Genomic DNA, 19,702 nt, shown 5'->3' with positions numbered 1-19,702 from the left:
GACGGGAACACAACTTTTTCAGCCTGTAGGCGTTCATACAGTGGGAGTCCTGCTCAAACTTCCACTGCTGCTTATACTGAGGCGGAAACTGCTGCATGACTGATGTACGGTGTTACATGAACCATGGGATGATTCTATATTCACCTGGAGGAACATATTATTACAAGTATAACATAAAGGGATGACAAATAAAACAATGGGTGAGCTACAGGACCTTCGTTTGGGCATTACATCCACTAATACCAGTGTACCCAACCTGAGGGTCGGGACCCCCAAAGGGGTCACAAGATAAATCTGAGGGTCGACAAACTTTATTTATTTATTTATATGTTTGTTTGTTTCTCTAATCTTTCTTTTTTTCATGTAAGTTACTGGAAAATTATACCTGAGTACAACTTATTCAAATAAAAGTGGAAGACATTTTGGCTGACCCTGCCATAACCTCGCCTGGTCAAACCATCTTGATGAAGTTGTGGTGCGTTCGTTTTGTACTCAGAGGTCGGAAATTCCCAGTTCCCAGTCGGAAGTTTAAACTCGAGCGCACCCTGTGGTCGGATTTCCAACTCCAACCGCATCAACCCCGACTTACGAATTCATGATGGCTGCCGGTCACATACGTAGTGAGTAAACACAAACAATTCTATCTTATTTGTTTTACATTATGTCAGCCACACCCATAGTACTGTTCAATTTTTATCCATGGGCATGTTGCTATACTGTGTGTATGTGCAAAATGCCACATAGAGCGTTGATATCAACTGATATTGCTAACAGTGGCTACGGCTAGCCCAACGGTAAAACGGTAACGTCCATGTTTTTTCCGACTTGTCCGCCGTTGTCAGCTAGAATGCAAAAACTGTTGTCAACTCAGAGGTGACGTCATTCCCACTTCCGACTTCTGACTTCCGAGTACAAAACGAACGCAGCATTAGCCCCACATACTGTTTAGCTAAGAAGAAGTATCCCCTGCAAGCAAAGCACTGTGACAAGCATGCGCTAGACCCTCTCTACACGCGCTTGATTCTCTACCTGCTCGATTCTGCTCAACACTTGCACAACTTCAAAAGTAGCACGGGTAACAAGATAAACTTAACGTTTTATTTATCATTTTTTTTAAATTTTGTTTGGCTTTTCTTGTTCCTCTAATCTGATTTTTTTCCATGCAAATTACTGGAAAATTTTACCTGAGTACAACCTATTCAAATAAAAGTGGAGGAAAGTTTAGCTGACCCTGCCATAACCTAGCCTGGTAAAACCATCCCGATGAAGTTAGCTTCACATACTGTTTATCTCTCTGTGAGTCTGCATCGTAGACAGTATATCAAGATGGACTCAACCCATGCACACACACAACTGTTTCCGCAAGAAAAACATTCCCCGCAAGCACAGTGCTGTGACACCCGCGTGCTAGACCCTCTCTACTCGCACTTGATTCTCTCTACACGCGCACTCAACTCTCCCCATCCGTTCGGTTCTGCTCAACACTTGCACAATGTCAAAAGTAGCGCGGGTCATAAGATGGGGTCACCGTTTTATTTATCACCTTTTTGAATTTTGTTTTGTGTGTGTTCCTCAAACCTTTTTTTCCTGCAAATTACTGGAAAATTTTACCCGAGTACAACCTATTCAAATAAAAGTGGAGGAAAGTTTGGCTCACAAGATAAATCTGAGGGTCACTGTTTTATTTATAATTTTTTAAATTATTGTTTTGCTTTTCTTGTTCCTCTAATCTGATTTTTTTTTTTTTTTCATGTAAATTACTGGCAAATTGTAACAGAGTACAACCTATTCAAATACAAGTGGAAGAAAGTTTGTCTGACCCTGCCATAACCTAACCTGGTAAAACCATCCCGATGAAGTTAGCCTCATAGCCTCATCATAGACTGTATATAAAGATGGACGGATGATATGGATCTATGATAATAAATAAAAAGAAAAAAATAAGATACGCTAATACTACTAATAGTAATGGTAAACATATAAGGGTGTGACTTTGGTTTGAGAAGTGAGGAGGGTACAATAAAACAATATTTTAAAAGGTGGAAAATACACCTCAGTGTAGAGGTATGGAAACAGCATGTGGATAAATAAAAATTAATATAAAGTAAGGTGGTATTGAATGTAGTGTGTTATGTAGCCTACCATTTGTTATAATCTACATAAATTTGCTTATTTATTTAGTACCTGATTACAAACGTTTCACCTTATTTTAATCCTGTCAGTGTTCCTGTAAATCGATGTGTTTCAGTGTTAACACCATGGTAAAACACACAGAGATTGTTCCTCTGATTGTCTCAACCACAGAATTAGAATTCATGCGGTCTCTGTCCATTTCCTTCCTTCTTTCTGCTTAATGGTGAAGCTATAGGAGCCTCAGCGAGCCTGTTACTCTGAGCAGTGATGTGTTGAACTAATAAAAGTTGTTCCTCAGAGCTGCAGGTGCTCAATAAAAGACATCAGAGGGATGCACCTGACGCACGCATTCGAATCCACTCATCTCTATTCATCTTAGCTGCACAAATGTTGTAACCTACGACTGCATCCCATCTTTAAGAGTAGTCTTTCAAACTTATGACCCCATGCCCTCCCTCTCCACTTGTCATGTTGGAGTTTTGCCAGCAGAGGGCGGTGCTGCTTTCAAACTTCTTCTTTGAACCCTGCTCAAATCTGTCCTCCTTGCTCAATTGAGTTTTTGATTTGTTTTGATGTTATCTCCCGGGCAGAGCAGACAAAAAGATGCAAATTGCCTTACACTATTGCATATTCCTTCTGTGTGTAGCTCCTCAGCTTGATAAGGTGTCTTAAAGCAGGTCACAGCCACTGATATTTAAGTTATCTCTGTCTTATCTCTGCCTTTGAAAGACGTGTGGAAAATGTTATACCACCGAGTGGGACTGAAGTTGCTTTGAAAGACATCTGGGGACTGTTAATCCGCTGAGAAACACTGAAATTCATTAAACATCCAAGCAACTGCCAATTCTTTTTTAGACGCAGTTGTATCTTTGAAGATCTGTTTTTAACTGCCTCTAAACAAAATCTTAAGCAGAATCTCGCCTGCAGCTCGAGGCAAGTTTCCTCTGTCTTGTAAATACCCTTCACTCATGCATTGTGGGACATCATGTGGGTCACGGTTACTTACCAGAGAGGACACTGGCCCATTTTAAAGACGGTCTCGCAAACGTCACATGGCTCGGGTTAGAGGCTTGAGGATAGCAGCGCCTCATCATCAGCCACCAACCACGAGATCACAGGGACGAGCAGAAACAGGGGGAGTTCAACAAAGAGGATTTCTCAAGCAGCAAGTGACTCATGGAATAACATGGATAATCTGCTCATTAGCGATCCTTTATCATTTGTAAGGACGCCTGAATGTCAGAAAGTTTGATTCGCTCTTTTAAACATTGTGTCTCAGACTTGCACAAACCCAAAATTAGACAGTGTGATAATGAAAATACTGAATCTTAATTTTGTTCTTGGTTTAAATGGAAATCTTGTTACATCATGTGTTGCATCAACAAGTGTTTGTTTTTTCTTTCAGCCCGCCCACCCCTCTGTCTCTGTCCATCTCCCTCTCTCTATTGGATGTTCAGCTCTTGTGCTCAGTAACTCTTTTGTTTGTCAGAGCATCCCTCACATTGCTACATGCCTTACTGGAGACAGTACCCACTAGCACCTAGTTTATATCAAGACAGAGAGTGTTTACTTCCTAAACACCAAGGACAGAGGAGTTGGAAGCAAGTGAAAAAGAATGGTTTGGTAAGTAATAGTATCAGCAGCACTGTGGAGTGGTGTAATGAAAGCATGAAATTGTTGTTTGTCTCATGATCTTGAATTATTTACACTGATTTCTCCTTGTTATCCTCACTATTCTGATACCTTTTTATAACAGATCCCTAACAACGATGACCTCCAGCATTCTTGTGGCTACGAATTCCTTGCAGTACATTTCTGGCATGCCTCATGGTAAGAAGTCCAGTTGAGCCAGGGGAGTCTCATTAATACCCCCACTGTAAAGGGCCTTTATTGTGGGCTGAAACTCGAGAGCTGTGAGTGGTTACCTGAGCTCCAGAGGGATGACTCTCCGCAGGCCAGCTGCCCACCTACGAAGAGCTCCGAGCTGGAGGAGATCAGGAGATGAGTCCCACTGGGAGAGCTTGATACCAGAAGGGGAAGTTCTGACCCGTGTTTCTCGCCCCCCACGAGCACCTCGGCCCCAGAGTGCCATTGAAGGGCGCCAGCTGGACGGCTGGCTGGAGCACCTGCAGAGGATAGAGAGCGAACTTCTCAGAGCCCCAGTACATAATCAGGTTCCAGCTTTCAGTGATCGGACAACGTCCATGCCTGCTCTGCACAAAGAGCCAACTGGACGTGCCTGGAGACAGCCAGGGACTCCCTCCTTCAGCAGAGGTTCATCTTCATGTGGGAGTCCCAGCCTGTGTGAGAGTTCGCCGGGCAGCCAGGAGTCCCTCCATACTGGGTTTCTGTCTCCCCCAGAACGCAGAGGAAGCTGGGAGAGAGCTCACATGATGCAGGTCCCAAGGAAGGAGCAGGCTCAACTCAGTAATATTGCTCCAGTCAAAATTGGGTGGCTGCCGATCCAAAGGAGAGTGATGATGGTGGATGATGCTTGCAACCAAAACCAGGTTTTGGACCACTCTGCTAGTCAGGTAAAACACATTACACCTAACAAAGTATGAATCATATATTTAGAAGGTTTTCAACAGTTTACACCAGCAATATCTTGTTACCATTGTTACCATGGACATAGCCACCGTCACCTCTCTATTTGCTTTGTCACCTCGAGATTGGCATTTTGGCCGTCGCCATCTTGGATTTTTTGAGCCAAAAGTGACCATAGTAGAGATAACCCTAATGCTAACTGCTAGCTTAGTTAGCAGGGTACATTTACAGCTGTGGTTTAACAGTGATAATGCTAATGCTAATTTTCACCAGTGAAAACAGGCTTAGAACAATTAAAACAAAATGTAATGTATGTAATTTCCAGGGTCTGCAAGGGTCTTTTAGTACAACCAAACGCTGAACAAGACTTTTTTAGACAACCAAAACATCACAGTTAAAATTAACAAACTGACAACACACTGAAATAGCGACAGCTATGGCTACGCCTATCTGCAAATCTGAAATTACGCCATGGTTATGTTACCTAACCAACTTTGTCACAGTGGTAGTGTCTTGTCAACAGACAGCACCCATCCGTCACTCAAAGTGGCCACACCCTTAATTATGCATAACTTTAAGCCTTCATTACATTGAAATGGGTGAGTTATATAAAAATTCACCCAATGTACAGCTGTCACGACCGGGGAAATTAGCTATAGAGACCATAACTGGGTTTGTATATGTTTTTGGTACCAGGCTATGAACATGTTCATATATGCTATAAAGTGTTTTTACATGGTTGTCTATGGGGATTGATTTGCTTTTGGAGCCAGCCTCAAGTAGTCATTCAAAGAACTGCAGTTTTTGGCTGAAGATAAATTACAACACTACTATCTAGAGGTTGGGGGTTAAAATGCAACACAACATGACAAACTGCCACAAATCTTTGCATGTAAATCATTAACAAAAAATTGATGCAGTGTTTTTGATTACTAATACAGTATCACAAACATAACATTGCTATTTTGATATTTTCATACACCCCTACTCTCTACTCGAATGGGAGATTTATTTTGGAGTGTGAAGAATTCTTCTCTCAGAGAAGCCTCCCAGTATCACATATGTGTCTGTGGTTTAGGGTATCAACCTGTTAAAGCAAGCCTTTGCAAAGACTCTGGACTGATTTACCCTGGATTTGGCACTGACATCCGCTCAGGCTGTGTGACTCTGATTCTGACTTGTTAGTGAGACAGTGTAAGCTCCGCGAGTCTGAAGGTAAAGTGCTGTGTAATGGAGGTGATGGTGCGTGTAGTGCCAGGCAAGGCAGACTAAAACACACAGAGTGCCACAGAGAGCCATTTGTAGTCAAGTCTCTGTTACCCGGGGAGAAGGCAGAGCTCCGGCATCTTTTGAAAACAGCTTACTCTGCAGGAACTCCACGCATTCTCGAAAGGTTTACGACTCATTTGGAGCTGTGGCGGCAGAGATTGAGCTTTGTGCCCTGAGAGGATGCAAGTCAATGTACAGAGAAAATTCAATGGGAGTATTACCCAGTGAACTGATAATGTGACTTCAAAATCAATAAGTTGCTGTGCTGAACCAGAGATTCGGCTGAACTGATGCACAAAGCACATCCCTTCCCTTGTGACTCTTAACTGAAAAAAAGAACATTATGTGAAGTCATTGTTGAGATTTTTTTGTATTTTATACAGTAACTTCTATTAAAAATTCTTTTAACTGATATTTATGAGCCCTAGTTCTAAAAGATGACTCTTAAAAGAATAGTTTTTGGGGGGGAATACACTTATCGCTTTCTTTGCTGAGTTTTACATGAGAAGATTGATGCCACTCTCAAGTGTGGGAGTGATATCGATCTTCTCATCTAACTCCAAGCAAGTACATGTTTCTCCCAAAGTATTAGACTATTATTGTAAATGTATCAGATGCTTCTACCAAAGAAAAATCCACTTTTTTAAGCCAGGTAAAATTGAAGCAAAGGTACCTTTTGTGTAAAATTACTTCTTTGTTACAGGTGAAACTGAAACAAGCCATCACTCCAACATTTCAGAAGAATCGAGCAACAGCCAACAGGCACCAGGGTAAGTACTGACGTGCAATTTGCTGTATCAGTGTACAATTACTTGTATAACTGCTGGGTTTTCACAAGTCCAACAAATGCACATTTATGCAAGAGTGATCATTATGTAAGAGTTGTACCTTAAAGCAAATGCGTAAAACCAAAATTAAAAACATGAGGCACAACAGAAGATTCCCCGAAACACACAAAGCTTCTGTTTCAATTGATGTTTAGTGCCTGATCAGTGCTAGAACAAATATAACCGTGGGGTAACTGCAGGGGCCGGGTTAGCCAGAGGGAGAACAAAAGCTTATTTCAGGGCTGACTTGCCACACGGTTTACCTGCCTCTAATCAGCTCCTTGCAGCAGTGTTGCCCCTGCCCTCTTTCAAACGCTCCACACTGACAGAGTGTATGAACACTTTAAACAACTCCTGCAAAACAAAGTCAATTTCAAGTACAACTGGTCCCGACTGTTGTGCCACAGTATTCTGGCAGGATTGCAGGTAAAGGAAATAGACGTTATTTGGCTTGAAACAGGGACGAAAAGAGAAGGAGAGGGAGATGGGGAGGCAGAATGATAAGGAGAGATGCAGACTGATTGGAAAAGGAGCCCTGTTAATCTTTGAACATGGCAGCCCCACACTCGCTGGGTTTGATCTGAGGTTTGATCTTTCAACCCTGTCCTTGTTTATACATAGATTATCCTGGCTAAGTTCGGGCGGCTTGCAGAAATCAAAGCAATCTGTCCACAGCAGCAGGGAATTTTGATAGAAAGGGCAGGTGTTTTAAAGAAACAGTTCACCCCAAAATAAAAAAATACATATTTTTCCTCTTACCTGTAGTGCTGTTTAGCTATAGTATTACTTTGATGTGAGTTGCTCAGGGTTGGAGATATCAGCTGTAGAGATGTCTGCCCTCTCTCAAACATAATGGGACTAGATGGCACTCGGCTTATGGTGCATAAAGCGCCAAAAAATGCATTTGAAAAACCCAAAGCAATGCTCTTTCCAGAAATCATGACCTGGTTACTCAAGCAGGCTGTCCTCATTTACCTTCTGTATGTATACCTGTGTGTATAACCTATGCAATCGGGAAGGCTGTAATCACATGACCAATGCTCTGAAGGAAGTAGTATAAAAAGCAAAAGTCTGCATATGGAGGCAGGTTGGGGTGGTGCATGTGTCACAGGACTTTCCCCTTGGAGACCTTTGTTCAGTACAACATGGAACTTATTTGAAACATTGTCCCAAAACATTAAGAGCCCTTTGAAGTCTTTAATAACAATCCTCAACAACCATGTCGGATTTTAAATGCGTTGAGTTGAATGTGGTTGCGCATTGCTCCAGTCAAGTGATTATATGCCAGTCTTTTCTGACACAGCCTACATGCTACCTTTTGTTAATTTTCTAAATCAAAGTACTGCCAAGCCGCACTAGTTTTGTGAGAGGTCATGTCTCTTATTTCCCATCATGCTATTTTAAAATTCTATTCTACTCGAGCATTACCGTGGGGAAGGGGACTGCTGTTTGACAGCTCTGTAGCACCCACTAGTGGCGGGTGGCTGCATGACAGTTAAGCGGCCTTGCACATGACCATAACCATAACCGACTAATATTTCTGGTGTCGACTAGCAAGGGGGTGGACCTTTAATCGTTTAATCGATGACTAATTGCATGCGTCTGCACTATTTGCTGGCAAAGGGCTTATGTTTGTGACAGTGGTGCTAAGTGAACTACACTTCCCTCTGTGCAGCGATATGGTTGGCAGGTGTAGTTCAGCACAAAATGGTTCCTACAGAAAACTGCTCACAGCAAGGTCTGTGGATTATTGTTTTTGTTTTGGCACTTTGAGCACCACAAGCTGAGTGCCATCTAGTTCCATTATATTCAAGAGAGGGCAGACATCTCAACAGATGATATTTCCAACACTCAGCAACTCACACCAAAACAATCTAGACTGATAAATAGCACTACAGGTAAGAGGAAAAATATATGCTTTTGCTTTTGGGATGAACTGTGCCTTTAAGTGCCATAAACCTTATTTAAAAAAAAAAATCATTGATAGTTATAAGCTAGTGTTGGTATAATGACAAGTATAATCATGTCATGTTAGACTATGATAAATCTCCATATGGTCTATAATATCAGTTACATATTCATATTTTCAGTTACTTCACAGAGAATTATAATTCCGTGCAGGTGCATGTACACAACAAATTGGCCACGGCTGAAATTCCAGCAATGAGTCGAAGACAGATGATCAACAAGAAACAAGAATCTCCATGCAGGACTGCTTCCCAATATGTCTTGTTTCGATGCTAGTTGCTTTCGCTCAGCCATCAGTACATTTAAATCCACAATTCCACACCTGCAACCAAATGAAACTATCAGAAATTCCAGCCACAATTATTCCAACAAGAACTGACTCGGTTACACTCCAGCTAGCAAATTATCCCACCTCTTTCTCATTCTCTTTCTCCCTCTTTCTGGATGTTGCTGACAACCCTTGCCGAAGTAGTTTTAATCAGACTCTGGGTCTTATTGCAGACACTTAGTACCCTCTCCCTCCACAAAAATCACATTTAACAAACTTAAAATGGCCTGATGTTAATGAGCAAATGATAATAAAATTGGATCTAGTGCTCCAAGGGCCGTCGTGTTTAGACAGACTGGCCAATTTCCACCCTGCTCACACGTACTATTTAGATAAAACTCACAAGGATGGGGAATAAATTGGGAGGGTGGGGACTTCAGAGGGCATTTGCCATATGGCCTTGCTTCTTTATTTTCCTGTGGGATATTAAGCTGCTGTTGATTCAGAAGAAATGGTCATTTGAGCTCAGCTGTGGAAGTAATGAGAGAGGCTCCTTCGGTGGGAGGGCACACGTTTGTGTGGGGCCCTTTATAACAGCAAGAAATGAGACATATAATGACGGCAGAAAGACCAGAACACCTCTAAAGACAATCCTTTGTTTTCCGAATGTAATCACATTTGCAAAGTGGTGCAATTGTCACCTTGTCTCTTGTTTTTTTTCCCTTAAAATGAAAAACACCACAGATTATCCACACAGCATTCAAGGGTTATCCCAAAGAGAGAGCCAGTCGCCATGGTAACAGCAGCAGGTGGAAATGCAGCCAGGCAGGCAGTCAGGGTGGCAATAGAGTATCAGTCAGGGCTGAGAGGCAGGCCAGTCAAGTCGCTGTGTCTCCTGAGGAAGCAGAGAAGTGGCTCCAGGGTGGTGCTGGATTCACTTTACAGTGCCAACGTCAATTATTGACAGTGTCAACACTGCCACACAGTCAGAGGAGTTGTGTTTGTGTGTGTGTGTGTGTGTGTGTGTGTGTGTGTGTGTGTAAAAGAGGAAGGGGGGGGGGCATGTCTTGTGAGGAATGTGACATGTGATCATTTGTTTTGCCTTCATACATAGATGGAGAGGTGGAGAGAAGCCACACCAGTCCAAGTGCTTTGGGTGTTAAGACATGGCAGATACCCGATCAAGGCTCTCCCAGTGTTAAACAGGTAACTGAGAACGCCTCTGGTATGATTACTTTTCATTTTGTTTCACATTGAGTTGAGGAGACGATGGTTATCAGTCGGTCTGTGTATCATGGGGAGTACATAGTAAGTCTGCCTGTTTTTACTGGTTTTAATCACTGGGTCCATTTGTTTTAGAGAGGAGGAGACCTCTGCGGATATTTCGGCTCGTGGTTAAAACTGCTAGAACGTATGGAACTTTAGGCCTTGTTTACATGGATACCGATACAAATAAAAACGGGTTTTTATATATCCCGTATAAAAAAAAATTCTGGGTTTACATGATCAGTTGTGAAAACGATATCCCTGCTGACATGAAAACGCTAAAACAGCAGTTTTTTCTGCAATTAGCATGCCAGACCAGTAGGTGGCGATACGCCATATGTCAAACACCATAGAAAAACGTTAAGCGCATGCACAGTGATTTGTTTTCCTCTTGGCGCTAGTGATAAAAACAATGATAAACTACATTTTAACCTTATGAAGCATAGTTAGCTGCTATTCACTTACTAATATCGGGTACAGTAGACTCCTTTGTGCACTGATGTAGCGGTGATGTTGATGCAGCAGTGCTAAATTCATTTGTAAGCTCATAAGTAGTCCCAAAAGTGCTAGCAATGGGCCTGCGCCTAATGGGCATGCGCGAACTGGGTTGCAACGTCATCGTTTTCCAAAATCTCCGTCTATCCTGTTTACACGTCTCCATAGAAACGGATATTTTTAAAAACTTTTTTTAAAATCTCCATTTTTGTTGGGACAAACAAAATGATAGGTGATGATAAATGATAGGTGCAAACGCAAAGATAAATACCCGTTTTCAGAAATATACGGAACCATATCAACAGGCCCTTAGTTATCACAGAAAAAAAAGGTGACTATGAAGTGCCAAAAACTTAGGAGAAACAATGTTTTAAAACTTGAAACTTCCTTATTCAGTGTTTTTACTGGTTTTAATCACGGGTCCATTTATTTTGTAGAGGAAGAGACTTCTGCGGTAAAAACCTCCTGAACAATGAACACTGAAGGCATTCTAACCGTGAGAAGTTTCAGCTGGTTGCGATCTTACAGACTGTTCCTTTAAGTTTTCTATTCCTAGTGATATACTTGTGTTTTGCTTCCTGAAGTTTAGGGCCAGTGTCTCCAGTTTATAACAGTGATAAATGTAGTGATTCAGTGTTCGCTGGGTGGGATACTAATAATAATAGACATGCCAAAGGCCTCATTTATCAACACTTTGTTTAAAAAGCTCGAAATTCACTCCTACTAAGAAGGTATTTAAATGTTCTTACAAACAGAGGAAAGTTATTCATTTTCGTTTTCATTTCGTTTTTTTCCCGCTTGCCTCCTACACATTCTGACCCTTCATTTATGTGGCAAGAAAGTCTCATTTACATGAAGAAAGGCCATGAAACAATCCCTCATGCTCACAAGCCATTCCCTTAAAAGCTGAAGGAAACAACACTAATTAAGATAGAACAGTCCATGGGATCAGAGATTGAAAAAAACTTTTGAGATTGTGGAATTAAAGTTTTAAAAAAAACAAAATGAAAGACTGTGGAACTTAGAATAGAGACTCAACAAACAGGAGAAAAAAAATATATAGCAGGTCGAAGCTTCAGTGCCTCATCAGAATGCAGAGTAGTCACTGAAATGGGAAAAAAAAGGAGAGAAGTGACTTATGATCAACACAAAGGCAACTGGCTGATGGCAGACTCCTTTGCTTTATGGACCATTATCAGCACAGATGTCAGTATCTGTTTGCTGCCTGTCTGCTGCAGCAATTATCCAGAACTATGCAAAATTAGACATTTGTACAGATGACAAACAATGTCTAATTGTTGCCTTATACAAGATTTAAGTGGTCTAAGTAGAGTAAATAGTCTGCAGCCTAGATTACCACCGTCTAACTGTCATAATCTCAAGTTATTTAATGAGTGACTTTGTGTACATATGACTTTGATTTTAATATAAGAAATATATCAGTGTGGGGCGTCGGTGGCTTAGTGGTAGAGCAGGTGCCCCATGTACAAGGCTGTTGCCACAGCAGCCCGGGTTCGAGTCCAGCCTGAGGCCCTTTGCTGCATGTCTCTCCCTCTCTCTCTCTCTCCCCCTTCACACTTCACTATCCTATCAATTAAAGGCAAAACAATTTAAAAAAGAAATATATCAGTATACATACAGTACATTCTATTTACTATTGTTCTGAACCACTATTTTCTTCACATTTGGTTGCCATCATACATCTACCGCAAGGCGGTAGATGTATGATGGATATAGTTGACGAAATGTTAAAACTTTTTTTTTGTTATTCAGAGTGAAGGTTACACATTTGTACAATTGGAAAATGTAAGAATCAGGGGTACAACAATGATAAGTGAAAATTAAAATAATAATAACAATAAAAAAAATAACTCATTCATTTCCATATACATTTTTTGTCAAAGCCACAGGAAGCCACTGGAGAAAGGCTCAAGAGTCGCATGTGGCTCCTGAGCTGCAGGTTGCCTAACCCTGGCACAGACTCTCATGTTAAAAAGCCTGAATTACCAACAGAAATAAACAGGTTTACAGCCTGGTACAAGAAATGATTTGGGTCTCTTTAGCTAATTTCCCCACTCATGACAACTGAACAGGGTGGAATTTTTATAGAATTCACCAGTTTACATTTTATAGAGGCTTAAAGTTCCATGATACGACGATGCAATACGTTACCATTTTGGGTCCCACTACAATTCGGTTTTAATGTGTTATGCAACTCTATGTATTCATTACTCTTCAAACAAACTGCTTGTCCTTTTTCTTAGAAAGGCAAACTTCCATTTAGAGGAGTATACTGATTGTAACAAACAAAACATTAACTGGGAATAAGCCTACTCAAGTTCAAAAACACCACACAGGGGCCTCCAGTTGTTTTAGATCATTTTCGTGGGCAGCACTTGTATCAGGGTGGCCGTGGCCCCTCCTGGCCACCCCTTGGTAACGCCACTGATCCTGTGGCCTAAGGACCAGAATCTTTGCTTTTTGCCTCTCAGTTTCAATTGAGGATAGAGTCTCATTGTGATTCTGTGAGGGATAAGTCACGCTGTGTGCTGGCTCTGCCTGCTGCTGCTTCCATTGCTACTGGGGCATTCACTGTGTCAAGCATGGGAAGAGTCATCTGACTAAAGAATAAACAGCAAAGCCCTGAAGAAAGACAAGACAGCTGACCCGCTGTTGAAATGTAGTATTAGAGAGATGTCATATTGTCAATATATCATGCTGTATTAAATGAGGTTATGCTCCATTTTCTGTATTTGCCTCTTGAACACGGAAGCTCAAATTGGCAAGTATGAAAAGTACAGCATATGTCTTATTGTGTTGATTAATGGAAGAAGATTTAGCAGGAGACAGTAGCAACAACAGAAGGGTGGGCCGGGTTTCCATGCATAATTAAGGATCTTTATCACATAGAATCTCTTTTATCCACATGCTGTAGGTGCCAGAAAAACGAAGCTTTCCTGCTAACGAAGGGGACAGACCTGTGGGCTGGCAAGCTCTGAGGCGAGTCTGGAATACCAACAGGGTGTCGGCTTTCCCTGGAGGCAGACAGTCCAATGAGCTCCCCACAGGGACCAGCTTAGACCCCAACAGGAAGTCTTCTCCAATGAAAACAACCAACACGGACCCCCTCGAGCATACTCCTCTGCATCGAACAACTTTCGCTGAACCCTGTAAACCAAGCACTCTGCTTCAAGGGACAAACAGCACAGATACGTACAAGTCACATACGCCTCTGCGTAGGACAGGCAGTGTTCAGCCCTTGAGGGCAACAGCCCCGCTGTGTACAACAAACAGTAGCTCTCAGCCTTCACACATACAGACAAACTCTGCTGTAACTACACTCATCCCTCAGAACAAAGCCGGCTTCTCCTCCATCACCATCTCCTCCAGGAAAGTGAGCAGATCGGCCAGTTTGCCCAGCTATGACACCTGCAACCCCTCCTCCCGCTCCAGTGAATCCCCTTCTCCGCCACTAGCCCATCAGTCCATGGACCCAAACTCCAGGCAGGTCACAGTGCAGAGGAAGGCCACTATAGTCAAAGTGACAGAGCAAAGGATGATGTCCAGCCCTGTCCCAAGCACAAAAACAAAGGGGACCCCACCAACTAGCCATGGTTTGGACACAGTGGTCCACAGAAGAAAGGCTACCATCATCAAAGTAACAGAGCATAGAGAGAGCTACAGTCCAGCAAAGGCAGGATCTGGGACGAGGCACCCAGAGTACAGACACAGCTACACAGAGGGACTGTACAAGGAAAACAGCATGTGGAGTCAGGGAAACCATTTGCAACACAAGGCAGCACCTTCATATCACCATCTGGATTCCTCAAACTCTGCTGTAACACCAAACAAATCCACCTCAGACCCAGAGAAAAACAGTGGAACACTACACAGATCCACACTGAGTCTTTTTGTGAGCAACCCCCCTGCCATAGCAGCACCCGTTCCCTCAGGGGTTTCACCAAAGGCTGTTGGACAGAGATCGGACAGGCCGCACAGACCGCTGAGCTGCTATGGCAATATGTTTGGACACACTGAGCCGAGCAAAGAGAATGTGACACAACCGGCTGCCAGGAAATGGAGCTTTGGGCTTCCACAAGAGACCAATATCAACCCTGTGAACTTCGACAGTAGTTTCATCAGCAGTCAAACAGCAGTGAAAGAAGCAGGTCAGCGAGCGGCAGACACCCTTAAGCCAAACGGAGGCCAGAAAGAGAGACTGCCGCCAGAGATTGCGGTGAGGAGAGCGCCCCCCTGTCTAACTCTCATCAAGGCCCCGGGTAGGTTTCTCTGTCCCACTCTGACAGTCTTCTTGTCAGCACACAGGCTCCCTTTGTCTCTGATCTCCATTTTCAAAGGATGGCAATGTCTAAATATACACCTCCTCTGTGCCATTTGCGTGTTGTAGCTTGAAGTTATTACACACTCCACAGCGTTCTGGGGCCAAACTCTCAGGTTTGATATTGTCTTTCACCTTTGATGTCTTATTGATAGGCATTATTTGATTGTATTGAGATGATTCATTTATCTGCTGCTTCGAGTGCAATTGACAATCATACCAGATGTGCGCGCCGATGTCAAACAGCATTGCTGAGACGCAGAGGCCCATTGGCACCTACAGATGCTTTCTCATTTTCACCTTCTTTCATTTTCCCACGCATCTCTTTGCATGTATAATCTATTCTAGTCCCCATTTTCACTGACAGCACAGGGGAGGAAGAGAAATCACAAGCTGCTAAACATGGTGAAAATAAAGTATCAGGATGTGTTAGAATCAATTTTTGCATCCACATCCTGCAATGTAGCTTAGCTATTACATTTAGGTGTGTGTCTCTGTAGTAATCATGTTGTGGGGACAAAATTCTGTTCAAACAGTCACAATGTGGGGACTCACTGGCCATTTGGGGGCTGAAATCCAGTCTCACAAAGCTACCCGCACTTTAAGATTAAGGCTTAGTTTCGCGGTTACATGTCGTATGGAAAGCGAGGTTAAGTGGAGCCTATTACACTATCAGGTTCACTCGTGTATTTCGGGTTTCTGCTTGAACATGATGACATACTTTAATGTTCAAAAAATACCTTTCCTGTCTGTGCTGATACACCTGTATTCACTCTCTGTCTGAGAGGGCTGCATTTAGCGCCTTTAAGCCCCTTCCCAAAAAAGCCCAGTCCGCTTTGATTGGTTAGTGTTGGTGAAAAATCACTAATAAAAGCTTCTAAACACAACTAACATATTCCAGCAAGACTATGATCTGAAACTGGGTACAAATCAGCATCAGCAACCAAGGCTACATGTTTCCCTGACGTTAGCATCTAGCTACATGTACATTAGCAGTGTACTTGCAGCCGGGGAATGACTGTAATGGAGATTAGCAGCAATTTTCCCAGGAAAAATCCTCATTGATATCTTTTAAAACACAACTGGGCATGTTCCAGAAGGAATATGATCTGAAAGTGGGGAGAAATTCATAACATTGGCCATGAGGATTACATTTCTCTGACGTTAGTATGTAGCTACGTGTACATTAGCAGTGTACTTGCAGCCGGGGAATGCCTGTAACAGAGAATAGCCGCAACTTCTCCTGGTGAAAATCACCATTAATAGCTTCTAAATATAACTGGACATGTTTCAGAAGGAATATGCTCCGAAATTAGGGAGATATTAATAACCTTGGCAACCAAGATTGCATGTTTCTCTGATATCAGCATGTAGCTACATGTACATTAGCAGTGTACTTGCAGCTGGGGTATGACTGTAATGGCTAATCGTAGCAATGTCCACTGTTGCCAACCCCTCAGTAAGAAAAGTAGCTATTGGCTGTCCTCAAAGTCGCTAGAAGTCGCTAAATGACGTCATCGCCTAATTTGCATAATTGTCCATATGCATGTAATTGTAATGGCTTCTGTAGGAGAGAGGAATAACGTCGTGATAGAGACAAAAACTGAGTAAAAAAAACCACCCTGAATATGTTTAGAACTACAAATGAACCTTCTTTCAGTGATTTATATTAGACAAAGAAAATTTTACATTTACATCCCGCCCTGACTGTAAGCCAGGTCCGGATCATCAGCCAGCAGCGGTTCCGTGCATGCGCGATTCACTTGCAGTCTGGACATGGAGGGGTTAACATCTCCTGCTCTGACTGCTGCTGGGAGGGAGGACTGGGCCTTTGAGTGCTTTGGGGCAAGGGAGGAGCCCACGGCAGCATCCGCTGCTTGTTGAAAAGAATAGAAACGATATATGCTCTCACAACAGAGTCTCCAGAAGTCTCCAATAACATCAGAAAAAGTCGCTAGATTTGTCGCTAGTCGCTTTTTTGAAAAAGAGTCGCTAGAGGGGTCTGAAAAGTCGCTAAATATAGCGACAAAGTGACTAAGTTGGCAACACTGGCAATGTCTCCTGGTAAAAATCACCATTAATAGCTTCTAAATACAACTAGGTATGTTAAGAAGGAATAGGATCCGAAACTGAGAAATTAACATCATCTGCAACCAACATTACATGTTTCCCTGACGTTAGCACGTAGCTACATGTACGTTAGCAGTGTACTTGCAGCCGGGGAATGACTGTAATGGCTAATAGCAGTAATGTCTCCTGGTAAAAATCACCAATAATAGCTTCTAAATACAACTGGACATGTTCCAGAAGGACTATGATCTGAGTCTGGGGAGAAATTAATATTTTTTTAAATTTAATTTTTAATACTTTATTAATCCCCGAGGGGAAATTCAATTTTTTCACTCTGTTGTCATTAACACACAGGTCCAAACACACACACACAAACAGGACCTATACATGCACTAAGTGGAGAGATGTCAGAGGGAGACTGCCCATGACAGGTGCTCCGAGTGGTCGGGGGAGTCAGTTCCCCTCCTCAAATGCACCTCGGTAGTGCCCAGGAGGTGAACTGGCACCTCTCCAGCTACCAGTTCACGCTCCATATTTTGGTCCGGATGGTTCCCGACCCAAGTCCCCATTGACTGACATGTACTGAGCTACTGCCATCCCACATCAGCAACCAACATTTGTTTCCCTGATGTTAGCATGTAGCTACATGTAGCAGTGTAGGCCACATAATGTAAACACTTGCAGTAGCGTGCCTGGAGCAGATGACCATATAAAGAAACTCTATTGCTGATCTCAGCTTTCCTTAAAAGTAGAAAAACGTTAAAAACAAAGCATTTTTAAGTCTGAGGTTTTTTCCTCACAGGGATTACCTTGACAACATTTTACCCTACTATTTGAAACTTTGCTCATGTTTAATAAACATCTAACATTGCAATATTATCTATATGACAAAAAAATATGGAAAAGATAATAGGTCGTCTTGAAGGTTATGACTCAGTTCAACATTTTGGTAAATAAGCTAATTTGCTTTTTCACTGAGAATTACACAAGATCTGTACCTCTCTCATATCTGTTGAGGTTACAGGCAGGGGGCAGTTGGCTTGTCTTAGCATTAAGACAGGAAAACTGATAGCCTGGCTCTGTCCAAAGCTAAAAACAAAAAAATCTTCATCATCATGGTGTTTTTTTAGTCCTAAGTAAAATCTAAAATGAAAACATGACTGTGGTTTCACATGGGTTATGTGCTTGACTATTTCTTTGTGCCACTGCTGGTTGCCAAACAACCTCGAGGTGATGATGAGACAATCAGACGTGTTAACTGATGAGCTTTGGAGGTGCTAGGGGGCAGATTTTTCACCTTTGGATAAACCCAGGCCAGCTGTTTGCCCCTGCTGCCAGTCTGTATGCTGGGCTGAGCTAATCATCTCTTGGCAGTAGCTTAATCTTTAATGGACAAATATAAGAGAGGTAACAATCTTCTCATCCAACTCTTGGCAAGAAAGTGAATAAATGTTTTCCCAAAATGTCAAACCATATTCATTTAAGCCTCCAGGCAATGCAGAGCAGTTTTAAGTGTTCTGGTGAAAGTCCAAGTCTTATCACAAGTCCTTACAAGTAAATTGCACATCAAGATGCAAGTTCTTTCACTGCTTTAGCTAAATAATCAAATTTGTAAGATGAAGGGTCATACAAGGCCCAACTAACGCTATTTTGTTTAGCTTTTTTTGCTCCATGATATTTTTGCTTTACAGTTCTGAAAGTGGTCAAAATCTTTACACCAAAAATGAATTTTGATTATGAAAAATGGCTGAAACCATCAGCTTAAGCTATTGTTTGGGCATGCTGAATATTCAGGTGAATTAGTAATACGAGGAGGGAATATTCTGCTGAGTATGTGTGTTTCCTCATTCATGATGTCTTTTCTCTGTGTGAAATTATTAATTATTCCTTAATCACATTCATTAAGAGTGTCATCAATTAATTACAGAGGCCTGAGGCAACATAATTTAAATTCAACGTTTGATACAGTCAACCTCCAAATGAGGCAGGACATTATGAAATACTGTTAATATCTGCCTGTGGTGCACAGCAGCCAAAATGGCAGATCAACAACAGCCAGTCTCACTGTTTTACTTACTCTTCACTTACATCAAAGTCCTCTTGCCTTTCAGATCCCCACTCACATCAGTCTCAAGAGGAAGTGCTTGCTCTCAATGCAGCTGCCATCATAGCAAATATCAAACTCCAAAGACAACTCAGTAAGAAGAAAACACCAAATGGCAATTCTGAGGAGGACTCTGCTGCATCACCCCGGGGAAATACTGGTATTATCACTTCTCTCTTCCCTTCCTATGTAATCATAATTTCTTACCTTATAAAACATTGATCTTGTTTGCAATTACCTGAAAATACTGCAAGCTCAACACTTTGTTTACAGGGCAACATATTTGATTGAATCAGTACAGATCCAGTGAAATTCTTTGGTGCTGACATGCTGTGCCTATTTGATTCATACCAGGAAGTAATATGTCATGGCAGGCCCAGAGGGCTGTTGTGCCCAGGCATGTGAAGCCATGGAAA

At 42.2% G+C, this 19,702-nt stretch overlaps 1 protein-coding gene across 2 annotated transcripts in view; it reads left to right on the top strand.

The window, feature by feature from the left end:
- The first annotated feature begins 86 nt into the window (after positions 1 to 86).
- lg20h10orf90 (linkage group 20 C10orf90 homolog) overlaps positions 87 to 19,702 on the top strand; it is a 31,817-nt gene continuing 12,201 nt past the window's right edge. The window contains exons 1-7 of one of the 2 annotated variants that reach the window (XM_049564034.1): positions 87 to 200; positions 3,539 to 3,756; positions 3,890 to 4,667; positions 6,653 to 6,719; positions 10,127 to 10,218; positions 13,709 to 15,053; positions 19,294 to 19,446. In XM_049564034.1, the coding sequence (XP_049419991.1) occupies positions 4,074 to 4,667; positions 6,653 to 6,719; positions 10,127 to 10,218; positions 13,709 to 15,053; positions 19,294 to 19,446 (2,251 nt within the window). In that variant the 5' untranslated portion in view covers positions 87 to 200; positions 3,539 to 3,756; positions 3,890 to 4,073. Of the gene's footprint in view, positions 621 to 3,538; positions 3,757 to 3,889; positions 4,668 to 6,652; positions 6,720 to 10,126; positions 10,219 to 13,708; positions 15,054 to 19,293; positions 19,447 to 19,702 lie in introns of both variants that reach the window. The other variant, XM_049564033.1, reaches the window with a different exon arrangement.

Source organism: Epinephelus fuscoguttatus, linkage group LG20 (genome assembly GCF_011397635.1).
Source record: "Epinephelus fuscoguttatus linkage group LG20, E.fuscoguttatus.final_Chr_v1".
NCBI lineage: Eukaryota > Metazoa > Chordata > Actinopteri > Perciformes > Serranidae > Epinephelus > Epinephelus fuscoguttatus.
The sequence above is the reverse complement of the archived record's forward strand: the minus strand, read 5'-3'. Positions and strand labels throughout refer to the sequence as shown.